Source organism: Anas platyrhynchos, chromosome 1, assembly GCF_047663525.1.
Source record: "Anas platyrhynchos isolate ZD024472 breed Pekin duck chromosome 1, IASCAAS_PekinDuck_T2T, whole genome shotgun sequence".
Lineage (NCBI taxonomy): Eukaryota > Metazoa > Chordata > Aves > Anseriformes > Anatidae > Anas > Anas platyrhynchos.
In genome coordinates this window covers 189,794,032-189,819,542 of record NC_092587.1, presented here as the reverse complement: position 1 = coordinate 189,819,542, position 25,511 = coordinate 189,794,032, and the positions used below count along the sequence as shown (strand labels likewise).

The window sequence follows — 25,511 nt, the reverse complement described above, 5'->3', positions numbered from 1 at the left end:
AGAGGCTGGACGCTGAACAGTTTGGGCAACTCAATTCTAATTTGTTTTTTAAAATGCTTTGAGCATTTTTAATGCCGTGTTTGAGTAAGATTAATAGATATGTATTCCTATGAAAATCCATTTTCTTGCCCAGGTTATAAACGTCCGATGTGAAATCTCAGGGTGAGGAATATGGATTCCCGCGGACAGACTGCCTCAGCCTAACTATTGCATAACTCATGCTCTGCTCCTGGCCTGGTGGCATGGAAACAGTTCCTCGTACATAGCTTTATATAACTGCTGTATATAACCTGCTATAGCTTAACTGCAGCAATTTAAAAAGCAATGACTATTTATTCCCAAGTGTGGTCCCCGATCAAAGTTGGAGTCTCCATTTTAGGTGTTAAATATTTATTCAAAGTGCAGATCACACATTTCTGGTGCTGTGCAGGGAATTTTTGATAAAGCACTGTTCCGCACTGAACACCAAAATGTCTCCTACCTTTTTTTTTTTTTTTTTTTTTAAGCAAAGTAATGCAATATAAAGTAGAATTAGAGAAGTCTTTTTGTCCTTTTACCAGCAAAGCTGTAGCTAGCTCTCCACTTTCACCATGGAAATGTGCAGGTCCAGCAGCGGGGTGATGCCGGGTGTGTGCCTGACCCCATTCTGGGTCTCTTGCTGGATCTCGTGGGGCTGTGTGCTGTTGGCTGGCGGTACTGTGGGTTTGTTCATTGCTCCCAGACATGGCAGTGCTGTCTGCCTGCTCTGCTGGCAGTGGCACCTTGGTGCCAACCAGTCCACGCCCTGCTTGAAGAGGTTCCAGTTAGGTTCGGCTGCTCAGCCTGGCTGGGTTTCAAACAACCCCATGGATGGAGATTGCTCAGCCTCTTTGGGTGACCTGTTCTGGGGATGACAGGAGGCAAAATCCTACTCAGAGGTCGGGAGCACCTTGTAACAACGCGACAGGGCTGGCAGTGCAGTGGGCAGCAGGCTCAGCTCTCCAGCTCAGCTACTGAGTAATGTTCATACGAAATAATTCACCCATCTCCTTCCTGATGACACAGGGCACGCTGCCTTTTTACTTCATCCAGGAGCATTTCTATATTCTGCTGAAATAACAGGAAGGCATGGCAATTTTTAAGCTTTAGACAATCTTATTTAGAAGTGAACTTCAAATATTTAACCACTTCATAGTTTCTTGTTAAATAGAGGTCTCATATTTGCAAGAATTAGGGTAACAGTCTTGCTCTGAATCTGCTGAAATTAATGCCAGCTCCCTGACTCTGAAGACGAAACCCTCAATGAATCTGTAGGAGCAATTTATCATCATAGGAGTGAAGTATCATCTTACTTCTTATGTATCAAAGTCTAGGACAGAAACTCATTGACCTTCTCCAGGAGGAGAACTGGGGCACATCGAGATTCTGATCACTATCACGTTGGTGGAAGCTGATGGAAAATCCCCTGAAATGACATTGGAACAGTAGCAACCTGAGAACGAAGCCCGTAATCTCTTTGTCCCCGTGCTGTACATGTTTTCTCAGGAGCCTAATTTGAGAACAAAACCTTAATTTGTTTGAGAAAACCAAAAGCAGCTGGTGTAGTTAATTTATTTTGAGGACACACGTGCTGATGAGCCGGAGGAGGATGTTATCTCTGTCCTTTCACAAGGAGACAGATAACACTGTGATGTGCGCAGGAGCTGGACTGTGGCACGTAGGTTAGGGCTGGGATGGCTCTCTCTGCTCCTGCAAGTACAGCGGAGGGCAGCTCTCTGAGGATGACTGAGATGCAGGGAGCAACAGGATCAGAAGGTGACAGGTACTTTCAGCAGCACGTTCCCACTGTGTCCTTACCCACACTCTGCATTTTCAGAGCAGAGCTCCCATGACCAGGCACCCACCCTGGATCTTGGAGACAGGGCAAATTTCTGTGCTCAAATTATTTCTGTGCCCAGAACCACCATCACTCCCTCCTCCGCTCTCTTCTTAATGGATCACCTTCCTGCAGACGCACCTTTGTTTTATTTTTAGTTAATTTAAATCTATGCACCGAGGACACCCTGTTAACTTTGTGAGCTGGGGCTGACTCGTGTACATGCCCCTGCTGGCACCTTTCCTTGACGGTCCTCCAGCAGGGACAGCTCTAGTCAACCTAGCCATTTCATCCTTCAGCTGACGGCATGCACAAGGACTTAAGAGATTTCTTTCCTTGCTTTTTGGACACAGTGATGCCCAATTTTACAGAGAATTAATGCAAAGGTAAACTCACCTGATCTGGTGAATCTGTCTGCCTAGATAACGGCACAAATTGGATGGACAGGGGAGCGTTTACTTGCTGGTTTCTCTTACAGATGCAGGGAACAAACCTCCATGGATGTTCAGCTTGTGTGTCAGCTTCTGCTTGCCCCATCAGGGCCTTTTTCTTTTCTGTGTGTGCTCTGCCCTGATCAAATTTGGGCATCAGAACAGTAGAAGGGTACAGGGTCATAAGCATATCACAATAAAAGGTATGTTAGGTGGTGAGATGAATGCTGCTGGGACTTCATTTACCTCATGAATGTGGGCCTGGCTGAATTGAAATAATCTGGCATTTAGGAAAAATAGTGCCAAAGCCTTTTGCAGAAGAAATATTGACAAAGCAGTATTCTCCCCAGGTAGTGGGAGCCTCATGTTGGGAAAAGCCCCACTCCAGTGACCCAAAGGAAGATCAGTGAGTGTCAGGGTGGCCTCAGCATCGCTTTGGGGTTTTCTTGAGACCTCTACACCTCAGGTTGTCACCAACCCTTGGGACCCTGTGCTGGGTTTGAATGCTCTCCCCTGCGGTCACTGGTATCTGAACCTGGATGTCTCTGGGGGTACTTATGGAGCTGTACCACTGAGCTTATGGGGATCTTTCAGAGCTCTTCTCATGTGAACACTGGGCATTGTTCATGACTCAGCTGTGTGTGCGTGTGTCTGTAAATAACATAAACATGGCTTGGCCTTCACTGCATGTCCTGTCTTGTTTAAGCCTCTATATACATGTGAATGTGTTTCGTGTCTCATACAATACAGTGGCTGAATGATTTGGGCAAGTAGCTGTCTGCCACAGGTATCCTGAAACCTTTGTAAATGGAACCGCCCTAGCTAAAGAGATGTGTTTGAGTGTGTTCTCCTTCATTTTAGTGAATATGAAGTCAGTATAACAGAACTGGTTGTATCCTTGGAAGGGAGAGCAATCCCAAATACAGAGCTGAAAGGATCATTTCCTACCTCACCACCACGTTGGACAACACCATTCCTTTCTGGCCCCAGTTTGCCCTCTGTTCCCTGCCTGGGCTGTCTCTAAGCTGTGAGCATATAACAACTGTTTTATTTTTCATTTGGTCAGGACCTCACTCAGTGGGACATGGACTTCGGCTGAGCTGTCAGCGTGCTACAGTAGTGGGCATCCCTCTTCATCCTTCAGTTCCCAGCACACACTCTATTCTCTCTATACAATTACCAAAAGAGATGGTAGTGGTTACTCTTACTCTGTCTTTTGTGGAGAGGAAACCTGCTGCATGTTCATTTCTCTGGAGTTACAACATCCCAGGGATTGTGCATGTGGAGGAGATGACAGCTGCTTGACAAAAGGCCCGGCAATTAAATCCCCCACATTGCACCCTCTGCTTCAGATAAAACATTAGCCTGCCAGGAAGCAAAAACAGCAAACTGTATAATTACACAGTTAATTGTCACTAATGACCAGAGAAATTGATAACCCATGTTGGCATAGAATCAGCTTCTTCACTTATTTTGCTCCTGATGGAAAGAGAAAAAGTTGGAAAAAAAAATTGTCCCCAAATCCATGGTCCAATATTTGCCCTTAGTCCATTGGATAGCTGACTACATCATATCAAAAAAGCATCAGATTGTAACTAGACATGCAGTATTTTAGGTTTCGGTAGAAAATAACCCTGCAAAGCCCCTTTTGTTCTTGCTTTGTTAGCTGTCGGGAGAAGAGAAATTCTCACAAAATGCATTTTCTCCCCTCCCTCCCCCTTTCTAAATTATTTTAAAACCCCTTAACACTAGGAAGGCAAATCACATCTCCCGTAGTTTAAATGAGCAGCACGTGGGCTCCAGGAAAGGAACTGTCTCAAAATACACCTTCTTATGTTCAAAAAGTCCAGCAGAACAGGGTGGCAAATTCTCCACTTATTAAAACCAGGCTGAAAAGCAGAGCTGCAGAAATATTTTAAGTCTATTTTACTGCAATGCCTCTTTATCTATTAGATGCGACTCGAATATAGCTTGTCAGCTTGCTTTAGCTCTGCAGTGAATCTTTTTTGTCATTCTAGGCCTGTAAATAATGAAGGTTATCTATAAGAAAAGTACCAAAGGTCTTTTTTAACCCACTTCATAAAGGAGTCCTGCAGGCTACCATTTGGAAAGCGCCTGTGCCGCAGTATCTCATTTGAGCACTAATGTGATAGAATTAGGAGCTATGTGATGTGAATCTCGAGTTCAATCTCAACATTGGCACAAATCAGACAAAGAAAGAATCAGTCTGATTAGGTAGTTAAACAAGAGGAGATGCCTCAGAATAGCCTTGCCATTTCAGAAGCTCCTGTGAATTTAGGGGTCCTTTGAAGACCGTATCAACGCCCCTTTTGCTTTAATACACCTCCATTGCATTGAGACGCTGTTAAAGAGGATGAAGGAGGATGGAACCTGAGGAGTCTTGGGCGTGTGTCACACCAGGGCTCCAACATGTTGAAGGATTAGGAGGGACAGTCGAGTCCCCGTAGCAATTGGTTTTTACACCCCCTCTTCCTGAGAGGGAGATACAAGTGAGTGTTCCTGCACCTTCCCGCAGGCCTTCCCGCAGGCTGTGGTCTCGGCTCCGAGCTTGGTGCAGCCTGCCTGCAGGTCCCCCTCGCCTCTGGTGCTGTGGGGAAGCCACCTGGTTCACTGAATGCATGCACAAAGCGAGATGATGCCCAGCTCCCTGTGCTGGTGCCTGTGCCGAACACACCAAGCTGAGCACGATGCTGCTCAGTCTGTCAATAAAACCTGTCTGTCCCCTCAGGAAGGGTGGCATGCTGGCAGTGAGGAAAATAAATGCAGAAAGTGTTTGCAAAGGAGATCTTCAGCTTGCTTGTCTCTCTCTCCATTCCTCTTTGTTACACTGAGTTATTTGCCCTGTTTTGAATATGGAATAAATTGCTCTCGCTCTCCTGCCTTACACTGACTGCATCCTGAACATCTTGTTCTAACTGCTCTGGGCAGTTTCTGACAGGCTGAACAAATAAAGTGGGAAAAAACACACCATAAAATCCCAAACATTTTTCAACCAGCTCCATTATGTCCTTTGTGCTCAGCTGGGATATGTTATTGTGAGAGAATATCACGCTCCTGGACAGGGCCGAGCAGCGCTGCTTCACAGCAGAGCTTTGCACAGGATCAGTGGAGGCCCACGTGCCTGGGCACGGTCAGTGCTTCTGTTCAGCACGAGCTCTGCTTTGCTTGATTTTTTGGCATGGCCAAGAGCATATTCCAGGGCAATCTAGAGAACATCTGCAGCTCTCAGGCGAGGCCTGCAGTAGGCTCAGCTGTAGACACTTGGCTGCAGCTGCATTGAACAGAGCAGATCAGGTGGGATGAGGAGACACCAGAGGTCAATTTTAAGTGCAGCAAATGATCAGTCTGCGATCACTCAGAGAGTGATTTCAAACTTAAGATTCATCTAATGAGTACAGTCTGCAGAGAAGTCCCCTCTTTAAACCACGAGGCTCCTGTGGGTGGTTGGCTACTGAGCTGGAGTTTTTCCTTTACATCTTCAGGAATAGTCTTGTGGTACAGAAATACATGCACAGTTTCATATTGAATATTGATCATTATTTTGTTTCTTTAAGTGCAAGCATCTATGGTTTCAGTACCTGTTTTAGCAACTATCCTAGATCTTCACTAAGAGGACTTCTGGTTAGAAATAATCAGTTGGCATGTCCTTAATGAAAGAGTGTTTAATTATTGCAGAGTGTCCAGAAGCAGGAGGGAAGAAGATCCTAAAGTAACCTACAGAAATAAGTAATTAAGGATTTCTCACCAGTCATTTACTGGGTTTCATGAAATAAATTTAATGAAGGCCTCCATAAACCCAGCTTTAAGAGGCCGGAGGGGCTCAGGGCCGGCTGGCTGGCTCGCTCCAGCACCGTTCTCCTCATCCTGGTGCTCTCAAACCTCGAGTCCTCTGTGTTGTATTTTCTCCCCCTGCCTCTTTGAGGAGAGGGGGAGTGAGAGAGCGGTTGTGGTGGAGCTCAGCTGCCCACCTGAGTCAAACCACAACAGGCCAACAGGGCTGCTGGTATTGGCTGTGTTCCCTGTTCGCTGCAAAGTGCCTGTGCACGTGGTGGGAGATTGCATCCCCAGCTTTCTCAGGCCCTGGAAGCAAATCCCCCAAAAGCGGAACGGTGGCGTCACGAGCGGAGCCCCAGAGGCAACCGCGACTGTCTGAAAGGCAGGCATCAAGAATGCGGACATGTCAGAGGAGGAGCAGCAAGATGCTGTTGATTGCGCCACTCAGGCCTTGGCGAAGCACATCGAGAAGGGCATTGCTGCGCACATCGGGAAGGAATTTGACAAGAAATAGAATCCCACTTGGCACTGCATCACAGGAAGGAACTGCGGCAGCTACGTGACTCCTGAGAGCACGCACTTCACCTACTTCTAGCTCAGCCAAGTTGCTATTCTTTTTGAGTCTGGTTAGAACCACGGACTCCTAGTGACACTTGCATCTGGTTACAGGACTTTGCTGGCTCCTATGGCTGGTTACTTCAGCCTTCCTGAGGAAACAAACCTTGATCTTCAAGGGCAATGGCAGGGATTATGCTATAGCAGAAGGTGTTACATTGTGGAAATAAAAAGGAAAAATACCAACAAAATGTATTCATTGTTTTTTTTGTTTTGTTTGTATTTATTGTAATAATTGTAATATTGTATAAATTGGGCCAAGCCCCAATTTAAAATGTTGAAATTAAAAGATTTGGATCCATACAAGTCCATGCATCTGGATGGGATTAGTCCCAGAGTGCTTGGAGAGCTGGCTGACATCATTGCGGGACCTCTCTCAATTATTTTTCTATGGTCTTGGCAATCTGGAGAGGCCCCAGTAGAGTGGCAGCTGGCAAAAGTTGTACCAATTTTCAAGAAGGGCAAAAAGAAGACCCCGGTAATTACAGCCTTGTCAGTCTCAGGTCAGTGCCTGCTAAAATTAGGGAGAAGATTATCCTTGAAGTTATTGAAGAGCGCCTGGGGGACAGTGCAGTCATTTCTCCCAGCCAACATGGGTTCACGAGGGTTAGGACCTGTTTAACAAATTTCATTTCCTTTTTAACAATTTTGATTTCCATGGGCAGGCACGGCCCGCAGATCCCAGGCTGCCAAGCCCAACGTGCGGCCGCCACGCAGGCGCCAGCTGCCAGAGGCTGCAGGAAGGCTCCAGAAGCAGCGGCAGCAGCCCGCGCAGGGGCAGCCGCGAGTGCAGGAGCCGCTCCTGGGCTGTGGGCTCAGGGGCAGACGCCTGCCCCTGCAGGGGATAAGGCAAACCCAGAGCCCAAAACCAACCCCAAGGGTACTGCATCCCCAACTTTCCTAGGCCCTGGAAGCAAACCCCTGGGTATGACAAGTGCTTTTCAAGCACTCGAGAAGGAACCTTTCTCTTCTCTCAGGGGGCCAAGTGCACACTCTTCCCCTCTTAGCTCTGCCACGAAGCTTCTCTCCAAGAGAAAAACCTGCCCTTTCTGAGCCTTGTTTTCCTTCGTGAAGGATGAGGGCTCCTGCAAAGCCCGCTGCCCTGGAAGTGTTCTTGCCCTTAGCTTCAGAGGCCGAGGGCTGGGGCCTTTCATGCTGCCTTTCTGAGAGAAAGCAGGCTGCAGGGAAACTGCCCTGAGCCTGGGGAAACCCTGAGGGGACGACTGCCCCACTGCCATGGGACAGCTCCCACATTAGCACTCCCCTCTAAAAACGCTCCCTGTTTCTGCTTCCCCTGTAGCAGAAGATGCAGGCGGAAATGCAGAGGCTGCAGAGGGGGTGTGCTTCCTCCACGGCACTCATGGACCTGAAGAACGCTCTGCAGCTGGTACCAGTGGAGATGAAGCATCAGCATGTCCTCATCCCTCTCCCTCCAGCGAAGAAGGCTGAGGCAGCTCCCCTCAGCAAATCAAGTGCCAGGTAAGTGTGGGCCAGCTCCCACAAAGGCCAGGAAAAGCTGAGCTGCATCAGGCTGCCCGAGGGATCCAGCATGCGGGTTGTTCAGCTCTGGGCTTTGGCTCTCCATCCCCTGGCTGCTTCGGGGAGGCAATGACTGTGGAGAGGACCTTGCCTCCAGACGTTCCCCTGCAGACCCAAAGTCCTGAAGCTCCCCTGCAGCCGACAGTCACGTACCCACAGTGGAAGGGGGCTGTGCTCCCTGCTCCTGGGGCTGGGGGCAGGCAGAGCTGGGGACCTTCAGATCCTACCTGAGAGTTTTTTTCTCTGTTGATGCAGCTACCAATTAGTACGGAGTGTGCAGGCGGCGGGGAAAGTGATGGAGAAGAGAAAGGAGGCCTGGAAAATCACTGGGCTGCGGCGCACTGCCTCTGTCTTGCTTCCGCGATTGCGCTCTACACACATTTCTTATTTCATTTCATTAAGATGTAATATTTATCTTTATTTCAATAATATTTATCTTTATTTCATTAAGATTTAATAAACAATCAAACGGCTGTTCTACAGTTTTCTTTCCACACCCGAATGGATCACTGTGCACGCTCCGCGGGGCCTGCTCGAGGTTTGTACGGGCCAGAAATGAGAGAGCTTCATTCTCGGTACCGGGTTGCTCAGCTCGCTGGTGGCCCTACAGGAAAGATGCTCCCTGAGTGCACAGAGAGAGAGAGAAAAGCTGCTCCCCGACAGGGCAGCTCCTGACCCTTCCTCTGACAGCCCTGGCGGCCATTTGGCAGTTCTGCCTGCCCCCCCGCGCCACAAGCTGGCTGAGGCCTTGGGCTGTCCGCAGCACGGCTGTCAGTGGTGTCGGGCGGCATCTAGAGCCAAGAGGCCTTTCCTTTTCTTTGTGCTGAAGGAAACTTTGTGCTGTCTGGAGAGGCAGTGCCTCTTTGCTCCAAGTCTTGCAGGGTTGCCTCTCACTTTGAGGGCCCTGTTTTTCGTCAGCATTTGTGAGGGGCTTCTGCATGCCCCCCGCTCACTTGTTGCGGCCAGGGCTTCCCCCCAGGATGTCTGGGCAGGCCCATGCCACTGGGCAGGCTCTGGGTGGGCCTTGTTCCCTGCAGGGGCAGGCGTCTGCCGCTGAGCCCAGAGCCCAGGAGCGGCTCCTGCACTCGCGGCTGCCCCTGCGCGGGCTGCTGCCGCTGCTTCTGGAACCTTCCTGCAGCCTCTGGCAGCTGGCGCCTGCGTGGCGGCCGCACGTTGGGCTTGGCAGCCTGGCATCTGCAGGCCGTGCCAGCCTGCAGCATGGCATTGGCGGCCTTGTTGCCGTCCCCAGGGCACGGCTGAAAGGGGATTTGGGGCATTTGCTTTCCAGGGGCTGGGCACGTTGGGGATGCAATACCCCACCACGTGCACAGGCAGTTCGCACTGAACAAGGTGGGCTTTGCAGCCTCGTCCTGCCCTCGTAGCCTGCTCCTTCCTGCAGCTGCCACCCCGTGTGGGCAAGCCAGCATGTAGCCAGAGCCGGTTCTCAAGGCTTTCCCTATTAGTTGGGAACCCCGTGGAGGGTTTTTCCTGAGCTGAGGGTGTTGGCTGTGCTCTTCCTAGCCCAGCTCTTCTGTAGGGGGCAAAAAGGAGGGAGCTGGGAAGCTCCCAGACACTGAGGCCATCTCCAGGGCTCTCCGCAGTGACGCCATCTGGCACCTTCCCATGAGCAGTGGCCAAAGCACAAGGGCCCATCTTCTTTGTTGAGGAAGCCCCGCGCTGCATGTCCAGTGCCAGAAATGCTTAGATTCTGTTCCTCCTTTCTTGCTTTTCAGCATGTCTTAGTACCTGGGCTGGGTGCCTCCTTCCTTATTAAAGTGGGGCTGCTCTTGTTTTTTGCTTTGAGCTCCTCCAGGTAAAGAAGCCCACTTTTCAGCTCTCGGAGAACTTTGCCTGTCTTCCCGGAGTCCCACATAAGAAAGAAAGAGACTTTTCCCGTTTCTTTCTCAGGTGAATTGGGCCGCATCGGCAGGAAAAGTGTCCTGACACATGTCCTACTGACTGTCTTTTCCTTGCCGGGCAGCTGCTTGGTGAGCAACGGCTGTTGCAACACTTCCTCCCCTTGTGTGCTTGCAGGCTGCTGACAGCACGTCAGGAGAGCTTGCAGGCTGCTGACAGCACGTCAGGTTCTTGCAGTGCAAAATTCCACTAACCTTGCATTTTCAAAAGGGATTGTGCGGGCATGGCAGTAGCATACCAGGTGAAGTATTTTAAGCAGATAAGGGGAATGTCCCACAGTCGCAAAATGAGGAGGATAGCCAAGAAAAGCAGGAGAAACAGGGCAAAAATCAGTAACAAACAAACAAATAAATAAATAAATAAATCACGGGCATTCTGGTCACGAGAGATGAAGAAAAAAATAATTAAAAAAAAAAGGAAAAGGGGAAAATAAAGGTTGGTCAAATAAAATTGTACATATATGGTGTAGTAGTAAGCATCGCGTGGTTTGTGAACCTGATTCTCCCCCTGCACTCAGCTCTGGTGAGGTCGCGCCATGAATACCCTGTTCAGTTTTGGGGCCCTCACTGCAGGAAGGACGTGGAGGTCCTGAAGCATGTCCAAGGAAGGGGAAAGGAGCAGCCGAAGGGCCCAGGGAGCAAGTCGTGTGAGGAGTGCTGAGGGAGCTGGGGTTATGTAGCCTAGAGGAAAGGAGGCTTGGGGGAGACCTTATCACTCTGTACAAGGACCTCAGAGAAGGTTGTAGTGCGGTGGGGGTCAGTCCCATCTCCCAAGCAACAGGCGGTAGGAGAAGAGGAAAATGTGGGGCCGCGGGAGGTTTAGGTGGATTTAGGTTTAGGTTTAGGCAAAAAGTCTTCAACAAAAGGGTTGTGAAGCATTGGAACAGGCTGCCCAGGGAAGTAGTTGAGTCACCATCCCTGGAGGCATTCGAAAGCCGTGTAGATCTGGTGCCGAGGGACACGGTTCAGTGGTAGATTCTATGATTCTGTACTTCTCTGACTGTGAGAGGCCCCGGGTTGGCATGGCCTGCACCACTCTTTCTCCTGAGATCAATGGCACAGAGAGGAGCACTGGGGGCAAAAGTCTGCCTGAGCTTTTATTCAGAGCAGAAAGCAGCCGCAGCTGAGCTGAGGCTGGGGGCAGGATGTGGTGGGGCATCTGAATTCCTGGGGCGCTGTCCTGTGCCTCGCAGTGATGCTTCCGTGGGCGCTGCAAAGCTTCCTGAGGGCCAGCTGCCAGCTCCGAGCATCCTCCTGGGACTGGCACAGCCGGGCGCGGCTACTCTCGCTGTCCTGCGATGCAGCTGCAGCAGAAAGCCCTGCGCAGCGCGCGAAGTGCCCTCCTGATGCGGGAGGGCCGTGGCTGGCGCGCCGAGGCTTGTGCGAGGTCAAGGGTGCCTGTGGGGGACACAGAGGTGTAGGTTAGGGCCTGAGCGGGTGTTGGGCGAGCCTGTCCCCCCCTCCAAGGCCTTTCCCCGGGGAGGGGTGGCCCAGGACCAGCCAGCCCCCCTGCGCGTGGTGCTGCCAACCTTGTGCTTGGTGCTGCTCGCTGCGCTGAACAGGCCCGGCCAACAGATCCTGGGACGGTGCTTGTGTCTGGGATGTTGCTGGCTCATCCGCTGGCGTATCTTTGGTGCAGGAGGAGGACTGCGCTTGGCCTCCCTGCTCGATGGCCACCTGCATGGGGAGAGGAACAGCACGGGCAGCTGAGGAAAGGGATGTCAGCCCTTGTGCCTGGGCCATGTGGAAATGCAGAGCAGCAAGCAGCTCCCGGCACGCACACCCAATGCACTGCTTCTGCCTGGAGCTGCCCTGGATGCCTGGTGCCCACCACGTGTGCTGTGCTTACCTGGTGCCCAGGAACCAAGGGAGTGGCTGCTGCTCCTGCTTCGTCAGCTGCTGCTGGGCGGAGATCTGTGATGGCCTCCCGGAGAGGCTCTGCAGCCAAAGGAGAAGCCCCTTCTCCACCTTCTTCTTGTGGCATTGCTGCTGCAGCGAGAGGGGCTTCATTGGCCTCCCCCACAGGGCCTCTGGCCAAGGCAGAGGCCGAGGATGTACATTCTGCAGGCTCTGGTGTGGGAGGAGGCACCCTGGGCACTGTGACCCAGGGAGCACTTGCTGCCTTGCTTGGGGCTCCCGCTCCCTGGATGATGGCTACAGAGTGGAGTAGGACTGCAGCCACGATGGTGTCAACTCTTTCATCCAGCTCTTCATCACAGGCACTGGAGGCATGTCGGGCACGTCCCTGGCTCTCCACCATCACGGCAGCGCTGTGCTCACTGGGGCTTGCACAGGCTGATGGCTTCAACTGTTGAGCCCCATGTGTCAGGGGAGGCGTCCTGTGTCCCTCATCTTCCAGAGCAGGGGCTGCTGGAGGACTTGCTGGCCTGCTCTGTGCTGCTGTTGTTGAAGTGAGAGGCGTGCTGTGCCTCTCTTCCCCAGGAATTTCTTCCTGGGGAGCAGCTGATGGGGCAGTGTCCGTGGTTTGCAGCAAGCCAGGAGAGGCGCTTGCTGGGTGTTCTGCTTCTTGTGCTGCCTCCCTGTCCACACTGCTGGCTGCGCTGCCCTCTTCCTGGGGAACGTCCTGTGCGTCTGTGAAGAGGCTGGCAAACCTGGGGTTGATCCAGGAGTTGATGATGACGATCTCCTCCTCTTCATCCCATCCCCCAGGACTGCTCTCTTTCCTGCCCCGGCCTTGGCTTGTCCCCTCGTTTCCTGTCCCCTGCCTGGGTTTGATGTGTTTCTCTCTCTGTTGTTTTTTCTTCTTACCCTGGCCTGGGCTAGCTGCTGCAGGGTCTCTGTTGGAAGCCCTTGCTCCTGCGCATACGCGGGAATCAGGCCCTGGCAGAGCAGTGGTCCGCCTCCTCTCCATGTCTGTCTGGACCCCGGCTGATCTCATTGCACTCGCTGTGCTCCCCGTGTGTGCCAGGTCCCCCAGTGCTCCAGCCAAGGCAGATGCTGAGGATGTAGAGTCTGCAGGCTCTGCTGTGGGAGGAGGCACGCTGGGTCCTGTGGCCGAGGGAGCACTTGGTGCCTTGCTCACGGCTCCCTGGCTCATGGCTACAGCACGGCGTAGGTCTGTGGAAACGATGGTCTTGACTCTTTCCTGCAGATCTTCATCACAGGCACTGGAGGCATGTTGGGCACGTCCCTGGCTCTCAACCATCACTGCAGTGCTGTGCTCACTGGGGCTTGGAGAGGCCGATGGTTTTGACTGTGGAGCCCCATGTGTCAGGGGAGGCGTCCTGTGTCCCTCATCTTCCAGAGCAGGGGCTGCTGGAGGACTTGCTGGCCTGCTCTGTGCTGCTGTTGTTGAAGTGAGAGGCGTGCTGTGCCTCTCTTCCCCAGGAATTTCTTCTTGGGGAGCAGCTGATGGGGCAGTGTCCGTGGTTTGCAGCGAGCCAGGAGAGGCGCTTGCTGGGTGTTTTGCTTCTTGTGCTGCCTCCCTGTCCACACTGCTGGCTGCGCTGCCCTCTTCCTGGGGAACGTCCTGTGCGTCTGTGAAGAGGCTGGCGAACCTGGGGTTGATCCAGGAGTTGATGATGACGATCTCCTCCTCTTCATCCCATCCCCCAGGACTGCTCTCTTTCTTGCCCCGGCCTTGGCTTGTCCCCTCGTTGCCTGTCCCCTGCCTGGGTTTGACGTGTTTCTCTCTCTGTTGTTTTTTCTTCTTACCCTGGCCTGGGCTAGCTGCTGCAGGGTCTCTGTTGGAAGCCCTTGCTCCTGCGCATACGCGGGAATCAGGCCCTGGCAGAGCAGTGGTCCGCCTCCTCTCCATGTCTGTCTGGACCCCGGCTGATCTCATTGCACTCGCTGTGCTCCCCGTGTGTGCCAGGTCCCCCAGTGCTCCAGCCAAGGCAGATGCTGAGGATGTAGAGTCTGCAGGCTCTGCTGTGGGAGGAGGCACGCTGGGTCCTGTGGCCGAGGGAGCACTTGGTGCCTTGCTCACGGCTCCCTGGCTCATGGCTACAGCACGGCGTAGGTCTGTGGAAACGATGGTCTTGACTCTTTCCTGCAGATCTTCATCACAGGCACTGGAGGCATGTTGGGCACGTCCCTGGCTCTCAACCATCACTGCAGTGCTGTGCTCACTGGGGCTTGGAGAGGCCGATGGTTTTGACTGTGGAGCCCCATGTGTCAGGGGAGGCGTCCTGTGTCCCTCATCTTCCAGAGCAGGGGCTGCTGGAGGACTTGCTGGCCTGCTCTGTGCTGCTGTTGTTGAAGTGAGAGGCGTGCTGTGCCTCTCTTCCCCAGGAATTTCTTCTTGGGGAGCAGCTGATGGGGCAGTGTCCGTGGTTTGCAGCGAGCCAGGAGAGGCGCTTGCTGGGTGTTTTGCTTCTTGTGCTGCCTCCCTGTCCACACTGCTGGCTGCGCTGCCCTCTTCCTGGGGAACGTCCTGTGCGTCTGTGAAGAGGCTGGCGAACCTGGGGTTGATCCAGGAGTTGATGATGACGATCTCCTCCTCTTCATCCCATCCCCCAGGACTGCTCTCTTTCTTGCCCCGGCCTTGGCTTGTCCCCTCGTTGCCTGTCCCCTGCCTGGGTTTGACGTGTTTCTCTCTCTGTTGTTTTTTCTTCTTACCCTGGCCTGGGCTAGCTGCTGCAGGGTCTCTGTTGGAAGCCCTTGCTCCTGCGCATACGCGGGAATCAGGCCCTGGCAGAGAAGTCGTCCACGTCCTCTCCAGGTCTGTCTGGACCCCGGCTGAACTTGTTGCTCTCAATTTGCACCCCGTTTGTGCCAGGTCCTCAAGTGCTGCTGATCGTTGGCCGTGTTCCCAGCTTTTTTGCGTCTTCTGCAGCACTTCAGACACGCGGGAGTGTGCTGTGTCCTGCAGTGCCGTGCAAGAGTCTGCAGGGCTGTGTGGGGCAGGGTGCCAGCTCTTCTTTAAATTCTGGGGCCCAGTTGCGGGCTGAGGTGGTGTTCTGTGTCCTTTGCTCGTCGGAGGTCTGCCCACAGGAGGAAGCCTTGCCTCCCTCATGGCTCCCTGGTTCCAGGCAAGGCCATTTCTTATTGCAGTGGAGACAAAGGCCTTTATTTGGTCTTCCATTTCTTCGGCAGGGGATTCAAGGCTGCTTTTGGACGAGTGCCGACTCTTGCAGTTTTGGGCCGCTGCTGTGGTGAGAGGTGGTGTTCTGGGGCCTTTGGTCCCGGGACCTCTGCCTGAGGGAGAAAGCCTTGTCTTGCTGCTGGCTCCCTCGTTGCAGGCTAGAGCGTTTGTTATGACAGTGGACACAAAGGACCGTATTGCATTGCCCACGTCCTCGTCAGGGGCCACAGGGCTGTGTGGGCCACGTTCCCGCCTCTCTGCCCTCACTGCTCTGTCCCTGTTGCCAGAGATGCAGGGAAGAGGTGGCAAAAGCTCTTGCTGGCTGCGGGCCTCTGTTCCCAATGACTTTGCCCTTCCTCCCCCTGAAGAAGCAGAGGCTGCTGCTTGCAGAGGGGGCAGCTTGCAAGTGGCCCTTTCAGATGATGATGCCTCTGCTGCAGGCACTTGCTTGGGTGCTGCTGCCTGAGTCGCTGCCTGCCTTGGCAAAGGCGGCAGGGCTGGCAGCTGGATTCTCTCGGCCTGCCTCACCCCACGGTGAGGCAGTGTCTTGATGTCTTGCGGCTTCTTCTCCATCTGCAAGAGAAGCGAGAAGAAAGGCCAAGTTACTTGGGCCATTTCTGCCATTCTGCTCCGTGTCCCCACTAGAAGTGCTGCTGTGAGCTGCCCTGCGGCGGCCCCCGGCACGCCCTGGCAGCTGCCCACGCAGAGCGGGGCTCAGCCTGCCAGGGTAATGCCCTGCCTGTCTCCTCCTGCAAGTGCTGCCTGCTCATCGCAGGCTGCCAGGGCTGCCAAAGATGTTCGACCAAACCCTCCTGGGGCTCCCGACTCCGTGTGGCAGCTGCCAGTGTGACGCACGCTCTCTGGGCACGACCGCACCGGCAGCCTGTCCGCATGGAGGGACGGTGGAGGCAGCTCCTGGCTGTGCACAGCCAGGTTGAATTAGGCCACGCTGCTCTTTGTGCCTCTGGGCACAGAACTGCCAGGGCCACGTGGGCTTTGGCTGTCCTGGGGGTGGGCTCTTCATGGAGAAACCCCAGGTTTGGGAACAACTGTGTCCAGGCCGGAGGGGCTCAGGGCCAGCTGGCCGGCTCGCTCCAGCACCGTTCTCCTCAGCCTGGTGCTCTCGGTGCCATCCCGTCACACTGCTGTCCCTGTCTCGCTCCCTGAGCCTCACCTGGCGCCGCTCCTGTACGCTCCGCTGCCCTTCAGCGGGCTGGGAGTCATCCTTATTCTGCTGCTCCATGCTATGCTCCAGGTCCTCTGACCAAGAACTCCAACGGGCACCCAGGGGAGCTGCTGCCTCCTGACAGAGCTGCTCTCCTGAGAGTGAGTGGGCAGCCCGGGGCTCGGGCTTTATAAGGGACACCGTTGCCGTGGGTACCCCTCCGTGTCACAATGGCCTTTGGGTACGCATCACAATGCTCCGGTGGTTGCCATGGGGCCCTCAAGCCCATATTCTGGCAGACACCCCAGGGACACCGTCTCACACACCCACAGCAGGATGTGCATTGGCAGGTACCTCTGGCTCCTTCCAGCCAGTGCCCCCGGCTCAGCCCCAGCTCAGTCTTTCTCAGGGGAGTCAGCTTAGCTCCCTAACTGCTCCCAGGTAACTGCGCGTTACCTGCTCTGCCAGGAGATGCTCTGCTCGGTCGTCCGCGTAAGCTTCCTGGCTCTTTTGCCTGACTGCCCACACATCAGCAGAGACTGCACTCGAGCTTGGACGCCCATCAGGCCACCCTGGCAGTGCAGCTGGAGCAGGAGCAGGAGCAGGAGCAGGGATTCCTCCCGTGTCCGGGCAGCCAGAGGCCTGTGGCTCTAGGCACTGTGAAGTGCTCCCAGAGAAGGCGGGCGCCAGGGAGCCGGTGGAGCTGGCAGAGAGGTGGCTTGAGGTGGGCTCTGGCAGGGCTGTGAGAGGAAAGCCCTGGGCAGCCGCAGGACGAGTTCCTGCTCCTTGCTTTAAGAGCAAGCTGTGGAGAAGCTTTCAGCAGCAGAGCCACAGCTGTGCCACGCTGCTGTTTAGCCTGCAGCTTCTCTGGCTGCTGAAGCAGGTCCTATGCTTCAGAGTTGTGCCTGAAACAGTGTTGGTAACACAACGGTGTCTTTGCTGGAACAGGTTGCCCAGAGAGGCTGTGGCGTCTCCATCCTTGGAGATCTTCAGAAGCACAATCCTCGGAATTGTACGTAAAGCTCGTCCTTTGGGGAGAAAGAAAAGGAATTGGAAAAACAACCCCAAAACTAGGGAAAAGGATAAAAAAGCACAGGTTAGATATTGTCCAATTGTCTGGCCTGAAAAGCCATTAAAAGGAACTTTGCTCCTTTGGCCACAACACAGGTCCGATGAAAATTCCCGCTTCAAGTTTACAGGTAAACAATAAGACTCCTTTTCCGCAGGAGGAATCAAGTTATGCTCCCTCTAACCCTAACATTGCAGCCGAGGCAGCAGGAGCTGCACCAGCAAGGAAGTATATGTATAAGTGTATGTGCTTGAGACAAAGTATTGGATCTGCTTGAGACAAAGTGTTGCTGTGAAGGGAGTGACTCCTCACTCTAGAGTAACACTTGTAACAGTAACAGTAGAAGTTGTTGTACAGCAGATACAACATGAGAATCCTGTAAGGGGATGGCCTGTCCCGAATGGCAAGGGGTAGTACTGGCTCTGCGGCAATAAATGCAGGAAGGTGTTGCCCCTTGGCTGGAAGGGAGCTTGCACCCTGGGGGCAATAATTCCACATGTACCTATTACTGAAGACCCACAACGCCAAAGCCCCCTTGAGACCGCACGCAGAATTACGAGGACTCCACATAATCCTCTAGGAAACCGAACCAGGGAATTTCACTCACTGGAGAACTAGAAAATAACACTCTGCACGCAGTCCAGGCACTACGAGAGGAGCTAAGAAGCTTCTCAGAAACAGTACTTGTGTTGGGTCTGTCTGAGCTGGAGTCACCTTTTCCCTGCAGCAGCCCACACAGTGCTGTGCTCTGCACTCGTAGCTGGAGCAGCACTGATATCGCTCAAGTGTTGTGTCTGTTGCTGCGTAGTGCTGGCACAGCATCAGGACTCCTTCCAAGCCCCCAAGAGCCAGCAGGCTGGGGGTGGGCAAGTGATGGGGAGGGGGCATTGCCAGGGCAGCTGACCTAAACCAACCAAAGGGATATTCCATAACACCTGATGTCACACTCAGCAATAAAAAGGGGGGCTCTCCTGGGGGAGGGGGCTGTTCCTCCTGAACAACCACTACGCGTTTTGAGGCCCTGCTTCCCAGGACGTGGCCGAACATTGCTCGTTGATGGGAAGTAGAGAATATTTTTTTTCCCTCTCTCTGTGCTTCCGCACTGACTTATTGTTTCTCTTGTTTCTTTTTTTCCTCCCCATTCCCTTTCCCTTTAATTAAACCTTTCTCATCTCAAACCTCGAGTCCTCTGTGTTGTATTTTCTCCCCCTGCCTCTTTGAGGAGAGCGGGAGTGAGAGAGCAGTTGTGGTGGAGCTCAGCTGCCCACCTGAGTCAAACCACAACAGGCCAACAGGGCTGCTGGTATTGGCTGTGTTCCCTGTTCACTGCAAAGTGCCTGTGCATGTGGTGGGAGATTGCATCCCCAGCTTTCTCAGGCCCTGGAAGCAAATCCCCCAAAAGCGGAGCAGTGGCATCACGAGCGGAGCCCCGGAGGCAACCGCGGCTGTCTGAAAGGCAAGCATCAAGAATGCGGACATGTCAGAGGAGGAGCAGCAAGATGCTGTTGATTGCGCCACTCAGGCCTTGGCGAAGCACATCGAGAAGGGCATTGCTGCGCACATCGGGAAGGAATTTGACAAGAAATAGAATCCCACTTGGCACTGCATCACAGGAAGGAACTGCGGCAGCTACGTGACTCCTGAGAGCACGCACTTCACCTACTTCTAGCTCAGCCAAGTTGCTATTCTTTTTGAGTCTGGTTAGAACCACGGACTCCTAGTGACACTTGCATCTGGTTACAGGACTTTGCTGGCTCCTATGGCTGGTTACTTCAGCCTTCCTGAGGAAACAAACCTTGATCTTCAAGGGCAATGGCAGGGATTATGCTATAGCAGAAGGTGTTACATTGTGGAAATAAAAAGGAAAAATACCAACAAAATGTATTCATTGTTTTTTTTGTTTTGTTTGTATTTATTGTAATAATTGTAATATTGTATAAATTGGGCCAAGCCCCAATTTAAAATGTTGAAATTAAAAGATTTGGATCCATACAAGTCCATGCATCTGGATGGGATTAGTCCCAGAGTGCTTGGAGAGCTGGCTGACATCATTGCGGGACCTCTCTCAATTATTTTTCTATGGTCTTGGCAATCTGGAGAGGCCCCAGTAGAGTGGCAGCTGGCAAAAGTTGTACCAATTTTCAAGAAGGGCAAAAAGAAGACCCCGGTAATTACAGCCTTGTCAGTCTCAGGTCAGTGCCTGCTAAAATTAGGGAGAAGATTATCCTTGAAGTTATTGAAGAGCGCCTGGGGGACAGTGCAGTCATTTCTCCCAGCCAACATGGGTTCACGAGGGTTAGGACCTGTTTAACAAATTTCATTTCCTTTTTAACAATTTTGATTTCCATGGGCAGGCACGGCCCGCAGATCCCAGGCTGCCAAGCCCAACGTGCGGCCGCCACGCAGGCGCCAGCTGCCAGAGGCTGCAGGAAGGCTCCAGAAGAAGCGGCAGCAGCCCGCGCAGGGGCAGCCGCGAGTGCAGGAGCCGCTCCTGGGCTGTGGGCTCAGGGGCAGACGCCTGCCCCTGCAGGGGATAAGGCAAACCCAGAGCCCAAAACCAACCCCAAGGGTACTGCATCCCCAACTTTCCTAGGCCCTGGAAGCAAACCCCTGGGTATGACAAGTGCTTTTCAAGCACTCGAGAAGGAACCTTTCTCTTCTCTCAGGGGGCCAAGTGCACACTCTTCCCCTCTTAGCTCTGCCACGAAGCTTCTCTCCAAGAGAAAAACCTGCCCTTTCTGAGCCTTGTTTTCCTTCGTGAAGGATGAGGGCTCCTGCAAAGCCCGCTGCCCTGGAAGTGTTCTTGCCCTTAGCTTCAGAGGCCGAGGGCTGGGGCCTTTCATGCTGCCTTTCTGAGAGAAAGCAGGCTGCAGGGAAACTGCCCTGAGCCTGGGGAAACCCTGAGGGGACGACTGCCCCACTGCCATGGGACAGCTCCCACATTAGCACTCCCCTCTAAAAACGCTCCCTGTTTCTGCTTCCCCTGTAGCAGAAGATGCAGGCGGAAATGCAGAGGCTGCAGAGGGGGTGTGCTTCCTCCACGGCACTCATGGACCTGAAGAACGCTCTGCAGCTGGTACCAGTGGAGATGAAGCATCAGCATGTCCTCATCCCTCTCCCTCCAGCGAAGAAGGCTGAGGCAGCTCCCCTCAGCAAATCAAGTGCCAGGTAAGTGTGGGCCAGCTCCCACAAAGGCCAGGAAAAGCTGAGCTGCATCAGGCTGCCCGAGGGATCCAGCATGCGGGTTGTTCAGCTCTGGGCTTTGGCTCTCCATCCCCTGGCTGCTTCGGGGAGGCAATGACTGTGGAGAGGACCTTGCCTCCAGACGTTCCCCTGCAGACCCAAAGTCCTGAAGCTCCCCTGCAGCCGACAGTCACGTACCCACAGTGGAAGGGGGCTGTGCTCCCTGCTCCTGGGGCTGGGGGCAGGCAGAGCTGGGGACCTTCAGATCCTACCTGAGAGTTTTTTTCTCTGTTGATGCAGCTACCAATTAGTACGGAGTGTGCAGGCGGCGGGGAAAGTGATGGAGAAGAGAAAGGAGGCCTGGAAAATCACTGGGCTGCGGCGCACTGCCTCTGTCTTGCTTCCGCGATTGCGCTCTACACACATTTCTTATTTCATTTCATTAAGATGTAATATTTATCTTTATTTCAATAATATTTATCTTTATTTCATTAAGATTTAATAAACAATCAAACGGCTGTTCTACAGTTTTCTTTCCACACCCGAATGGATCACTGTGCACGCTCTGCGGGGCCTGCTCGAGGTTTGTACGGGCCAGAAATGAGAGAGCTTCATTCTCGGTACCGGGTTGCTCAGCTCGCTGGTGGCCCTACAGGAAAGATGCTCCCTGAGTGCACAGAGAGAGAGAGAAAAGCTGCTCCCCGACAGGGCAGCTCCTGACCCTTCCTCTGACAGCCCTGGCGGCCATTTGGCAGTTCTGCCTGCCCCCCCGCGCCACAAGCTGGCTGAGGCCTTGGGCTGTCCGCAGCACGGCTGTCAGTGGTGTCGGGCGGCATCTAGAGCCAAGAGGCCTTTCCTTTTCTTTGTGCTGAAGGAAACTTTGTGCTGTCTGGAGAGGCAGTGCCTCTTTGCTCCAAGTCTTGCAGGGTTGCCTCTCACTTTGAGGGCCCTGTTTTTCGTCAGCATTTGTGAGGGGCTTCTGCATGCCCCCCGCTCACTTGTTGCGGCCAGGGCTTCCCCCCAGGATGTCTGGGCAGGCCCATGCCACTGGGCAGGCTCTGGGTGGGCCTTGTTCCCTGCAGGGGACAAGGTGGGTCTTTAGGTCCCCAGGTATCAAGGCAGTAGATCTGTCACAAGCTACATCCAGCTTCGGGGCACCTTCTGGGCTGGTGAGGCCTGTCTGCATCTGACTGGACAGCACGGACCTAATTAATCGTTTGTGAGCTGAATAACGAAGGTAACATTTCATTTTTCCAGCATTTTGATTGGAAACAGAAGCTGATGAAACCTGTGGTGGCAAGTGTTAACTGGCCTTGGGCTGTGTGTCTAGCAAAGCCTTTGGCAGTTAGGCTGATTAACATGGAAAAAAAAAAATTACACAATTACACCACAACAGATAGGAGCTGAGCTGTCAGCCACAGACCTGCACATTGACTGGTCAGAGAGATGTCCTGCACCCCCGCTCCCTGGTGCTGCAATGGTCCACACAAGGCTTTTTAAATTATATGTCGTTTTAAATTATATGTCACTGAGTGGTGTGGTTTGGTGCCTGTGACCACCTCACCAGATCTTCCTGTGACAAAAGTGCATGCTGATTACCTTAGACATTGGTCCGTAGGTTTACAGGCCAAAAGGATGCTGGTCTGGAGGCAGAAAAGGTCTTGTGCACCATGATGTGGAGTGTTTTATGGCTGACTTTTAGTCGCTGTATCTTGGCAGTGGACTACATAGCCTCAGGTAAGAGACCTGGTCCTCTGCAAGACATACAGGTGCATAGGAAGCTTTAACCACCTAAGGGTAGCAGTAGCAGGAGGCAGCACGCTGAACAGGCTGTAGCTATGCCAGCTAATAAAGGTCAAGATAAGCATGTGGTTTAAATAATTTCCTTTTCTGGAACTTAGATCTTTCTCAGAACTAAGGGGGGCACCTTCAGCAGGCTGGATTAACACTTTGAAGCAGAGATCAGGCCTTTGTTTTACAGTCCCGTACTAGGGTGACAGAGATGCTCTCTGACATGCAGAAGACCAAGGCCAAACTTCTCCTTGCCTGACAAAGTTCAGTCCACTTCTCTTTATCATTGAATAAGGGATTTTTGCCCTGTGCACAAAAAAAAAAGTTACAGAATTAGAGAGCAAGCAAGTGAACGCACACAGCACTCGTGTTCTCACTTGAAAGATTTGGGTCGCAGCCTCTGCTACGTGAACAGCTTATACACTTAATCCAGTGACTGCTTCACGCCAACCTCTGTGAATATGCCCCTCTCAGCATGCTCGGCAGCTGGGGCCTTGTAGATAAGGCTTTTCCACAGGGAGATAGGAACTAGATTTGAATTAGTTTTAATTAAATTTTACTTTCCCTTGTTTGCAATCGCTTTACGGATTGAAAAATGAATAGTGAGTTTTGTATTTAAAAAAATCCTTATGCAATTAAAAAATATGGGCAAAGTTTCATATTTCTGTGTTACTGCACTTACCTAGCATTGCATTAAAGCACGTGCATTCACACAGGGCTGCTAGGACTGCATTTGGGGAAGCATTTGGGAGACTGCATAGTGGTTTAGGTCAGTGCTATAGCAGCAGGAGAATGTGCAGCTGGAAGGGATTTTTATCATTTGTTTTTCAGGTGTAACACATTTCTTCATTACATTTCTAATACAGATAGATTCACCCCTTCTATATTCTTGTTAGCAGAGGGGACAATTCTGATTCATTTTTTTTCTAACGTTTTGTTTTATAACAACCCATACAAAAAACTGAATTCCTTCTGCCTAGTTTTGTGTATAACAGTTAAACCGTTTTTATTTTTTGCTTAATTACCCTGAGAAAATAACAAAATGTCTTTTTAATTCCTTCAATAACATCTTTGGCTGATTTTTTAAAAATAAACATTTCTCATTATAAGGACAATTTTACAGTGCACCAAACAACTGAAGTGTTTACACTTAAATAGAAGCAATTTCATGATCTTTTGAAAAAAATAAATTGAAAAAAAATGAAAAAAATAAATTGAGAATTCAATCTATCATTCTTCTCTTATTTTGACAGCCTTGTTTATGTTGATTAGTGCTGTACTCTACTCCATACTGGCTGCCACCAAAATAATTTGAAGAGGATTATGTGCGTGGCTCAGTTCAGAAGAAATTCTCTTTAACCCCACTGAGGATTGGGAACATGCTCCTTCACCAAGCAGTGCCATGACCTGGGAAGGAGTAGTGAGGAAGTGACTAAGCATGGTACCAACTCAAGAGGTCTGAAGACGATACGCCATTCTTCCCTTTTTGATATTTTGGTGCAGCAGAAGTATTCCTCTAGCTAACCAAAACCTCCTGTTTGTGCCCATCTACTGGTTCAGCAGCTCTGTGGATGTCCCTGATGCAACCAGTTGCAAACCCATGTCCTGCACTGACCATCGCTCCTCCACATGGCCATCTTCATGCTGGGCATCCCTGCAGGTAGTGGTACCTCCTGTGAAGCTGTGCTTGCCCTGGTCTGGAAAACCCCAGGAGATTCCTGAGGCTCAGCTCCCTGTGTGGCTCAGTGCATAGGTTTGCTTCAGAGAGAATTCCCCTTCTATTTTAGAATGGAAGAAGTCCAGACGAGCTCTCATCTTCCCTCCCACCAGTAGGATTATGCCAGTTTTAGTTTGAAGCAAATGAGGCAGTTTTGTTCCCAAACTCCCATAAACACACTTCTGTGCATTTTACTGTCTTTGACGGCTTTCTCTGCTCTACCATTTGAAACTCTGTGACATGGAACATACTTGTTCAGAAAACTGCTATGTTTTGTGGTTATAACATCTGGCTCCTGGTTGTGTTGGCTTAATCATATAAGCCAAAGCAGTTGTGAGTGAGACACCTGCCAGGGCTTGGTTTCACTTTCTCGAAATGATGGACTGTGAGCCTAAATAAGCAGAAATATCCCAGCCCACAGTTTTGACACCTGGATCATTTTACTTACAATGACTGATGACTTAAATTTGTTGTCTCTTTGCAAAGTCTAGTTTACATGTTAGTCTCCATCTATAACCTTTATTTCCTTTCATAGTAAAAGGATACCTGGTCTCTTCTCTTTCTTCTGATCTCTTAGCTACAGCAAGGTGTTACCAGATAAGTGAGGGTCCAAACTCAGTCCTTTCTTATTTCACCTGTCTGCTGCTGAGGATACAGGGTTTGCATTCATAACCCTTGGACTAAACATTGTATTGGGTTTATGCAGCAAGGGTTTGGTAGAGGTGGACTGCAGGGTTGGCCTCTGTGAGCAGAGCCCTGGAGCTGCCCCATGTTAGATAAGGGACAGTTTCAGCGGGCACCAAAGGGACCCACCGCTGGCCAGAGCTGAGCCATGAGCAACACTGATTGGGGCTCTGGGAGAGTAGATTGAAGGAAGGGACAAAAATAGTTCTGCCCAACAGCAGCTGGGAGAGAGGGGTGAGAGCTGAGAGAGCAGCAGCCCTGCAGCCCCCAAGGGGAGTGCAGCAGGAGGGCAGGAGGTGCTCCAGGCACAAGGCAGCACAAGTTCCCCTGCAGCCCTTAATCCTGACAGATGGACCCCGTGGGACGGAGCCGTGTGGGAGCAGTTCCTGAAGAGCTGCAGCCTGTGGGCAGCCCCCGCAGGCTCAGTTCGGGAAGGACGGCATCCATGGGAGGGACCCCACGGGGAGCAGGGGCAGAGAGGGACCCTGAGGAAGTGGTGGAGACGAAGCGCCAGGGACTGACCGCAGCCCCCATTGCGCGTTGGCTATGGTGGAGTTCAGCGGTGTAGCAGAATAAAATCACCACACATACGCACTTTGCCCACTGCAGAGTGGCTGAACGCTGGGCTAAAACTGGTGTTTACCCATTCTTCCACCTTGGTGACTCTTCCACCTCCCCAGCCACAGGGCAGCCGTCAGTGCCGG

The 25,511-nt window shown here is 52.2% G+C and overlaps 1 protein-coding gene and 2 pseudogenes across 1 annotated transcript; 2 read left to right on the top strand and 1 right to left on the bottom strand.

Annotated features, from left to right (window-relative positions):
- The first annotated feature begins 6,466 nt into the window (after positions 1 to 6,466).
- On the top strand, positions 6,467 to 6,880 carry LOC113845174 (dynein light chain 1, cytoplasmic-like; annotated as a pseudogene).
- Positions 6,881 to 10,170: 3,290 nt separating this feature from the next.
- On the bottom strand, positions 10,171 to 19,107 carry LOC140001341 (uncharacterized). Its single transcript, XM_072032723.1, has 4 exons — positions 16,373 to 19,107; positions 12,001 to 15,771; positions 11,681 to 11,828; positions 10,171 to 11,549 (listed from the first exon to the last, which is right to left on the bottom strand). Exons 1-4 carry the CDS (start codon positions 16,439 to 16,441, stop codon positions 11,431 to 11,433), a joined length of 4,107 nt encoding a protein of 1,368 aa, XP_071888824.1. The 5' UTR covers positions 16,442 to 19,107; the 3' UTR covers positions 10,171 to 11,430.
- Positions 18,892 to 19,305, top strand: LOC113845173 (dynein light chain 1, cytoplasmic-like; annotated as a pseudogene).
- The last annotated feature ends 6,206 nt before the right edge of the window (positions 19,306 to 25,511 follow it).

Excerpts from the sequence above, each read along its gene's own strand:
- LOC140001341 (XM_072032723.1), bottom strand. The coding sequence starts at position 16,441 with ATGGAGCAGCAGAATAAGGATGACTCCCAGCCCGCTGAAGGGCAGCGG. Across the intron at positions 15,772-16,372 it reads GCGTACAGGAGCGGCGCCAG|ATGGAGAAGAAGCCGCAAGA; the intron begins GTGAGGCTCAGG and ends CTTCTCTTGCAG. Across the intron at positions 11,829-12,000 it reads CCTTGGTTCCTGGGCACCAG|GTGGCCATCGAGCAGGGAGG; the intron begins GTAAGCACAGCA and ends CTCCCCATGCAG.